The following is an 8,763-nucleotide window of genomic DNA, read 5'->3' on the forward strand; positions in this document are numbered from 1 at the left end:
ATATCCATCAACTTGTGGTTTTTAACAGATTTTGAGAAAGGTATATGGGTTAAGAAATACAGCATGCCTTCACAAATTGCTAGCCCTTCTATCAATCCTTTTCTGATGTTAGATGATGGGAGGATCTTCTTCAGTGAAGTGTATTATCACCATAGTTTCCGTGGGCATATATAGGGAGGGATTTCTGCATTGTTATGACCCAAGAAATGACACTTACATTGTCATTTCTTCCTTGTTGTCCAAAGGCCGAAACCCTCGACCAGTGCGGCGGCCACTTTCCCCTCCGTCCTTCTCGTCTCCGGCGATTGCCTGCCCGCCGTCAGCGCTCTCGGTAAGACCAACTCCTCCGTCTCCTCGGCACGCAACCCCATCTGAATCCATCGTCAATTTGGCTCCCTCGCTTGCTCACGCCGTCTATTTACCGCAGCGATGTCGCCCTCGAGGCCGCGCCCAACCATCTCCAGCTCCGGTGACCTGCCCGCGGACGTGCTGTACGAGGTCCTCCTCCGCATCCCGGCCAAGGACCTCTGCCGCCTCCGCGCTGTCTGCCCCTCCTGGCGCTCCCTCACCTCCGACCCGCCCTTCGTCACGGCTCACACGTCCCGCCACCACACGGCTCCCCCGCTCCTCGCCATGGGCTACCGCGACGACAGTGGGGTCAGTGGCGTCGCGATTTCGGATCTGTCGGGCAACGTCGTCAAGCGGATTCCGGGCACTGAGTATGAGCTTGTTTTGGTGAACGAGTCGGGTGATGCCATTGGCCGGTTCACAGGCAAGAATGACAAGATCGGTGTTGTGCGCACGAGGCTAGACCTCGTCTGTTTCAACAGGAATGCCCTGTCTGGGTCCTTCTGGGTGCTGAACCCAGCCACCGGAGCTACCATCGACTTGCCAATGGGCTTCTCCGAGGAAATTGCGCATGAGCTAGAGGTGAAGGGAATAAAGGAATGGGACTGCCCAGATGAGTCGTTTGCTTTTGGGCAGGTCTCCTCTATCAGGGAGTACAAAGCGCTCCGCATCTCTACAGTTGATGACCGGAAGGTATGTGAGGTTATCACCTTTGTTGACACCAACCATGGAAGCTGGAGGAGAAAGCAGTACCCTCCGTCCTATATCTGTACCAGTCACAAGATGAGATGTACCATGTGCGGTCGTCGATGGGGTGGTGTACTTCCTGATGGAATTTTGCTCCTCCTATTATGAAACTGAGGTTTTTACAATTGAACCTGGTAGCGTAGCTTCGTTCAACCTTGACACAGAGGAGTGGATGGGTGTTCTACATGGTCCAGAACAGCTGCAGAGGTTTGTGCAAGAGAACGGGGAATACAGTGTCTTCGAAATTGAACAAGGGTTATCATTGGCTGAGTTGAACCCTTGCTTAGTTATGGTTCATAATATTCATAACGTATCTATGGACTTGTGGTTTTTGACAAATTTTGAGAAAGGTATCTGGGTCAAGAAATACAGCTTGCCTTCACATGTTGCTAGGCTTTTTTGGTATCCTTTTCTCATGTTAGATGACACTATGAGAGAATTTTCTTCAGTGGGATGGAAGGCCTAGAAGGTATATTAAGTGGTGGAGAGCAAGGAGAGGGATTTCTGCCATGTTATGATCTCCAAGGAATGGCATATGTACTGATGAACTAAAACTGAGAGACCCCAGTTCAATTGGCATTTACACAGGAAGCCTGCTGAGTTTATAGAGTAGCTGTCGCTAATGAGGTGAATAATTCATCGTACTGGCTGTTTACCTTATGTCGTAATGTGAACAATTAGTGAGACAGTGTACTGATGCATGCATCGATGAAAAAGTACTTTTGTGCCTTCCAATTAAAGTTTATTATCGCAATCTGCGGTAACGTTTTGCATGAGAAGATTTGCCATTGTGTATGGCATTTTCAGGAGTTTGGTCAATAAGTTGCTATATAGCTATAGTCAGTTTGTGATAAACAAGCTTCGGAATGCGGTGTTTCAAAATATAATATGCTGCTCCTAATGCAACATATGAGTACATGAATGCATAATCTGTTCCTTTCTTCGAACAGATAATGATTGTCTCACATTTATGTTGTCGTTGAATGTTCAATACTACCTGGTGTACGTTGGTGTCACGCTGAGTCACATCTTTTGTTTCAATGTTATTCTTCTGTCTTGAGGCTGTTTTCTTGTCACCGTCTTTTACTGAATTTTGTGCTTGTAGCCGGCTCCAGTTGTGAAGGGATTTTTTTTTACGAACTCATGATTGATCTATTTGCTGCTCTTAGCTAGGGAATCCAGGACACTGATCTGTGGGCTGCTCATACTGCATGAATATTTGAAAAGAAGTTCATGTAATCTCTGGCCGTGTTAATTTATAGGTTCTCTTTTCCACTGCTTCGATGTAAAATCCAGAGGGTGGCAGGGAGCTCTTCTGCGACACACTCTTATATTTCTTTATGGAGGGAGTATGACCTAACTCTGAAGATCAATGCTTATTGTACAAAGAGCGCGCTTACTGTACAGAGAGAGTTTTGTGTGTGTGTGTGTGTGTGTGTGTGTGCGACGCTGGACGCTAGTTGGATACTTGGATTTTGCTGATTTTGGTCTTCCAGTTTTAGATCTGCATTTATGTGGATGCCTTTTAGAACATGGTTTCTTGTCCTTTTTCTCGATGAAACTCAGAACATATATTCAGTACTGAAGAAACATGGAAAATTTCTGAGAACCAGTGACAAGACCTCTCACATAAAATTTATCTTTAGCATCTAATTGTTGACTCTAATCAAGCTTTTAGTGCCTAAAATCATCAATTAACTTCTAAAATACTTGCTTTAGAACATGTATCTGCTGTTATGTGGATGGCATGTAGAACATGTTCTCTATCTTGTATTTTCTGTATGAAACCCAGAACATTCTGTACTGAAGAAACTCGGAAAATTTTGAAGAACCAGTTTGCTTTTGGTTAATGCATTTTAGTCCACCCCGCTGAATGCGCTCCCACTAATCAACTACTAAAAAACTTGATTTATCTTGCATCTGCAAATGCCTACTCCATCAAAATGAAACTTTGGCCGAATCATGGGTTACTGGTGGCCTCCCGCTAAGTGGAGGCTGAAAAACCTTGCATCCTATTGGGTCACATGTAGGTTGGTGTCCATTGATGCCAATCAAATGTATAATGCTCGGTACACGGTTAAGGGTATCTATAATGGTAAATGACGATGAACATGTATGATAATCGATGGTTTTCCTGAAGCTCATTAGTTACTTTAACTTCCCAGTCATGCTGCACCATTTATTTGTCTTCCATTCCTCAGTCAAACAGAAGTTCTTGACCTCATATGTATAGGCTTGAGTCCGATCCAAATCACTTGATGAATGCAGAACGCCCATTTTTTTTTTGGAGAAACGCCCACGCATCTGATATTCTTATCTTCACAAGTCACAACAACATCAATGCTACCTCGAAAGTCATCTAATGTCTTCATATTCATTATATTCCATTGTACCCTTTGGAGTGGATTTACAAAAGTAAAAGTATTATCAACTTAACCCCGGAATCTTAGCATGTTGATCCGAAACCCTTGGAAAATTCTTGCAATGAACTAATATTTTTGTGACATTTTCTCTAGGAAAACATAGCAAGATTAGACAGAAAATACAATAAACGGATAAATGTGACCCACTATAGATTTCCTGCAGTTTAATAGAAAAAAATGAAAGCGGCAGTATTGCAACATCATCTTGATCTGTAGCAAAGAGTAGAGAAAGAGGAGATGAGGGTGCCGACAACCGAGGCCGCATAACGCCATGGATCTGGCATGGAAGCATTGGCATAGGAGCTACCACCATTCGAGATTCCTCCTTTCACCTCATTGCTCTCAACAGTGACTCAGGGGAGAAGAACATGGTCAGAGAAAGCAATGGATCTCAATCCAAATGGAAAGTATCTTCCTAATCTCGAGCTCAAATGCTCCTAGTGTGAACAGTAAAATCAAAATAAATAGACAAAAATCTATGATTTCTTTTTGCGGCAAAATTTAAGGAATGCTTGACGTTCATGCAAAGTTTCATCACGAAATCACATTGGTGGAAGTAGTGGCAAGAAAAGCAAAATCAGAGCTCCAAAATGCGTTTGAAAATAACATTTTTAGAGCGCCGATTTTGTTTTTTTACCACGCCTTCCACCAATGTGATTTCGTGATGAATTTTTGCATGAACTCCAAATATTCCTTCAAGTTTGTCACATTTTTTTTCTAGAAGTTTTTTTAATTTACTGTTCATTTAGGAGCATTTGAGCTCAAGATAGAAACTATGGGTTCATTTAGGAGCATTTGAGCTCAAGATTAGAAACTATGTGTCCATCCAAATGCTCCTTTATTAGCTAGGGAGAAACAAATAAGATGTAGACCTATCACTACACATGTACGTGCCCCCTTCCACCACCGCTAAGGAGGAGAGGGAAGGAGGGAGGCCAAAATCCATCGCATGGGACCGACCTTACTCAGAGTCAATATATAGGAAGAGGGAGACAGAAGTTTCTAACCGAGTTATTACCTATACTTCCTCCGTCCATAATATAAGACATTTTTGCAAGCTACAATAGCTTGCAAAAACGTCTTATATTATGAAACGGAGAGAGTATACAGGTCGGTTGCTTAAAAAACGCCACGATGTGTGCCATCCTGGTAGGAGAGGGCAGGGGCGGGTTTTTCCCAGGTTTATTTTTTCACATGCATGTTTTCCATGTGATTTTACATGGAAACAGTGTTTCACCCGATTTTAGTGTTTTTCTTCTAGTTTTTCTTTTTTTCTTTTTCGTTTTCTTTCCTTTTTCTTTTCTGCATTTCATTTTCTATTTTAAAATTTTTATTTCCTTCTGATTCTTATTGTTTCAGTATTCAAAATATCTGACGGTCAAACATTTCTTCATCTAGTCCACAAACATACGAAGATACAACAGGACAATAGTGTGTATGCTTTATCCCCCGGCATTCATCTTTGTATGTTGTTGACTGCAAAAACAATCAAACTGCGTGATTGGATTTTTTTCCAACCAAATCGGTTTTATGGATTTTAAATTGAAAACAAAGTCATTTGCACTATTTTAATTTCAGAATTTGATCACATTTGCCCAAGTTTTATGTATCCTATATTACATACAAAAACAACCCATAGCAATTTAAACGTATGCTGTCTCAAGTCATGTTTCCAAATTTGGTAGTAAGATATTTTGAGGTCATTGTTTACACTAATACTGAATTTGACTTACATACTAGATGGACACTATGTGACAAATTCATGACTATATACTACAATTTAACTAACAACATGTATATTGTGAAATTTATGTGCTGATAAACTATGAAATTCTATCTATGTGCTCTTTGTTTGTGCATATTCTCATATATTATTTCATGAGGAACAACTTCATGATTACTATTTAAATTTTGATATACAATTTCGTTTACATTTTTATCCTTAATTTTCTGCAGCAATGCGTTGGGGATTTGTCTAGTTTAAAAACTATGCTTCATTATTTAGATTGTTGTCATGTATTTTTTTTTCAATGTGTGTTAAAAAATTTCATCATATATTTTAAAAAGTACTCACTCTGTCCCATAATGTAAGACGTTGTTTGACACTAGTGTAGTGTCAAAAACGTCTTATATTATGGGACGGAGGGAGTATTTATCATGTGTTTCAAATAAGTCTATATGGTATTTAAAAATGTTTGTCATGTACTATTTTATAAGAAGTTTTTTTGTGTATCTGAAAAATGTTCATCGTGTATTAAAAAACCATGCAAGCACTTTTTAGTTTACATGAATTATTTTAAAAATACGAACCAAACTACATGAACATTTTAAAAGTACGTTGAAACTTATTAACACACGTAACTAAAATAGGTGAACATTGAACGAAAATACTTACCCAATAGTATATTAGAATAGAGAAGAAATGGAGAGAGTGTTGGGCCTGGCCAATTATAGTTCCCTAAATACCGCGACGCTGTAGCCTGTAGGTGTCTCCCTGCTCCCGTCCAGAATTCTCCAAACCCTCGACCACTGCGGCGGCCACTGACGGACGGCCGCTTTCCCCTCCGCTCGGCCGCCCGGCTGCTCACCGCCAGCGCTCTCGGTAAGGCCAACTCCTCCTCCCCCATCTGAATCCGCCGTAGATTTGGCACCCTCGCTTGCTCACCGACGGCATCTACTTACCACAGCAGACGGCGATGTCGTCTTCGGAGCTGCGCCCGCTTCCTGCCGCCTCCTTCTCTCGCGACCTGCCCGCGGATGCGCTGTACGAGGTCCTCCTCCGCATCCCGGCCAAGGAGCTCTGCCGCCTCCGCGCCGTCTGCCCGGCCTGGCGCGCCCTCACCTCCAACCCGCTCTTCGTCGCGGCGCACAAGTCCCGCCACCACAAGGCGCCCCCGCTCCTCGCCGTGGCCTACGGCGACGACGGTAATCACAACGGTGTCGAGATTTTGGGTCTGTCGGGCAACGTGGTGAAGCGGATCCCGAATACCAAGTACAAATCTGATCTGATGTTCGATAGCATCCGTGTTGTGCGCACGCGGCTGGACCTCATCTGTTTGAGCTGGGTTGTCTGCTCTCGGGCCTTCTGGGTGCTCAACCCGGCCACTGGAGCTACTATCGCCTTGCCGTTGGGCTTCTCTGAGGAATTGGAGCATGAGCTAGAGGGGAAAAGGCTCTGCCATTTTGAGTCCTGTGCTTTTGGGCATGTCTCCTCTACCAGAGAGTACAAGGCGCTCCGTGTCTCTAGCATTGATGACCGGCAGGTAAGTGAGGTTATCACCTTCGATGACACCAACCATGGATGCTGGAGGAGAAAGCAGGACCCTCCGTCCCATATCTGTGCCCGTCGCCAGATGAGACTTGATGGGGTGATCTACTTCTTGATGGATTTTTACCCCACATACTGTAATACCGGGGTTTTAATCACTGAGCCTGGTAGCATAGCTTCGTTCAACCTTGAGACAGAGGAGTGGGGTGTTCTACCTGGTCCAGAACAGGCACAGAGGTTTGTGCAAGAGAACGATGATTATGGTTACGCAGAACTTGACCTCCAGTTGTCATTGGCTGAGTTGGACGGCTGCTTAGTTATGGTTCAGAATATTCATTACGAATCTATGGACTTGTGGTTTTTGACAGATTCTGAGAAAGGTATCTGGGTTAAGAAATACAGCCTGCCTTCACATGTTGCTAAGCTTAATAGGCATCCTTTTCTGATGTTAGATGATGGGACAATTTTCTTCAGTGGGTCGAATGGTTTACAAGGTTTATTCAGTGCTGGAGAGCAAGGAGACGGATTTCTGCTAAGTTATGATCCAAGAAACGACACTTATGGTTATGCACTAAAACTGAGAGGTTCCCAATCCATTGGCATTTACACAGGAAGCCTGCTGAGTTTATAGAGCAGCTGTTCACCTTTTATGTTCTAAATGTGAACAGTTAGTGAGACAATGTTCTGATGCGTGCGTCGATGAAAACATAAGTGTGCCTTCAAAGTATATTATGTTCATCTCTGATACATTTTGCATGAGAAGATTTGTAGTTTTCTGTTCGTTCCTTTTTGTATGACATTTTCTGGAGTTTGGTCAATGAGTTACTAAACAAGCTTTTGAATGTGGTGTTTCAAAATATATTATGCTGCTTTTAGTTTCAGGAATGCATAATTGTTTCCTTTCTTGAAACATATGATGATTTGCTAGGTAATCTCATGCACAGTAACATGTTCCATGAACTGATCTTTACTCTTTTGATACTTGTCTCAAATTTAAGTCGCCCTTGAATGTTCAATGCTACCTGGTGTACAGCGGTGTCATTGAGTCACATCTTCTGTTTCACCCGAGGCTGCGTGCCATTCTTTTGCTGAATTTTGTGCTTGTAGTTCATCTTCTGCTCCAGTTTTGAAGGGACAAAAATCTCTTATCTAAGGAACCCAGACCACTGCTCCGTGGGCGGCTCATATTGAGTGAACATTTGAAAACAATTTCACTGGCTGTGGTAAAATTGACAGGCTCTCTCCTTTACTGCTTCCAGGTAAAATGGAAAGGATGGCAGGGAGCTCTTCTGCGACAAATATAGAACTATAGACCCAACTCTGAAGATCAAGGCTTACTCTACGGACAGTGTTTTGGTCTTTTGTGCTGTGGGCTAGTTGTATACTTGGTTTTTTCTTATTTTGGTCTTGTGATTGGTCTTTCTAGTGTTTTGGTCTTCCAATTTTAGGTCGGCACTTATGTGGGCGCCTTTTAAAACATGTCTTATCTTTTTATCCGGGATGATTTTTTTTGTCCTTGCGAATTAGGATGAAACTTAACATATATTCAGTACTGAAGAAACTCAGAAAAAAAATCGAAGAACGACTTAGTTACGTTTGGTATACTAGTAACTGTGCACGTGCAATGCACTTGTTGAAAGAGAATTTATCTTTAACATCCAATGGAATTCATGCCTAACTTTCCATGAACGAATAAAATAGTCTGACTCTAATCAAGCTTTTAGTACCTACAAGTCTTCAATCAACTTCTAGAAAACATGCTTTATCTTGCATCTGGAAATGCATAATCTTTCAAATAAAACTCTGGTCGACAATGGTTGGCCTCCTGGTGAGTGGAGGCTGCAAAATCAAATGGTTGGCATCTTATTGGATGTGATGTAGGTTGTAGTCAATTGATGCCAATCAAATGTATAGTGTTTGGTACAAGGTCAAAGCCTCAAATGGTATCTAGAAAAGGTGAATGACTATGCACAAGTA

The 8,763-nt window shown here is 42.4% G+C and overlaps 2 protein-coding genes across 3 annotated transcripts; both read left to right on the forward strand.

Annotated features, from left to right (window-relative positions):
* Positions 1 to 231: 231 nt before the first annotated feature.
* On the forward strand, positions 232 to 2,011 carry LOC125510150 (F-box/kelch-repeat protein At3g23880). Its single transcript, XM_087521453.1, is given in 5 exon segments — positions 232 to 331; positions 428 to 1,137; positions 1,139 to 1,522; positions 1,525 to 1,632; positions 1,635 to 2,011. Coding segments are annotated over 4 exon segments (1,269 nt in total). The 5' UTR covers positions 232 to 331; positions 428 to 429; the 3' UTR covers positions 1,704 to 2,011.
* A 3,994-nt stretch (positions 2,012 to 6,005) lies between these two features.
* On the forward strand, positions 6,006 to 7,772 carry LOC147972420 (putative F-box protein At5g62660). 2 transcript variants are annotated; one of them, XM_087523058.1, is made up of 2 exons: positions 6,006 to 6,120; positions 6,206 to 7,772. In XM_087523058.1, the coding sequence occupies exon 2, from the start codon at positions 6,215 to 6,217 to the stop codon at positions 7,415 to 7,417; it is 1,203 nt and encodes a 400-aa protein (XP_087379184.1). In that variant the 5' UTR covers positions 6,006 to 6,120; positions 6,206 to 6,214; the 3' UTR covers positions 7,418 to 7,772. The 2 variants fall into 2 exon arrangements, with proteins under 2 accessions (XP_087379184.1, XP_087379185.1); XM_087523059.1 differs by having other exon boundaries at positions 6,011 to 6,120; positions 6,209 to 7,772.
* The last annotated feature ends 991 nt before the right edge of the window (positions 7,773 to 8,763 follow it).

This window comes from Triticum urartu, chromosome 5A (genome assembly GCF_056163025.1).
Source record: "Triticum urartu cultivar PI428250 chromosome 5A, HENAU_Tu73, whole genome shotgun sequence".
In the NCBI taxonomy this organism is placed as follows: domain Eukaryota; kingdom Viridiplantae; phylum Streptophyta; class Magnoliopsida; order Poales; family Poaceae; genus Triticum; species Triticum urartu.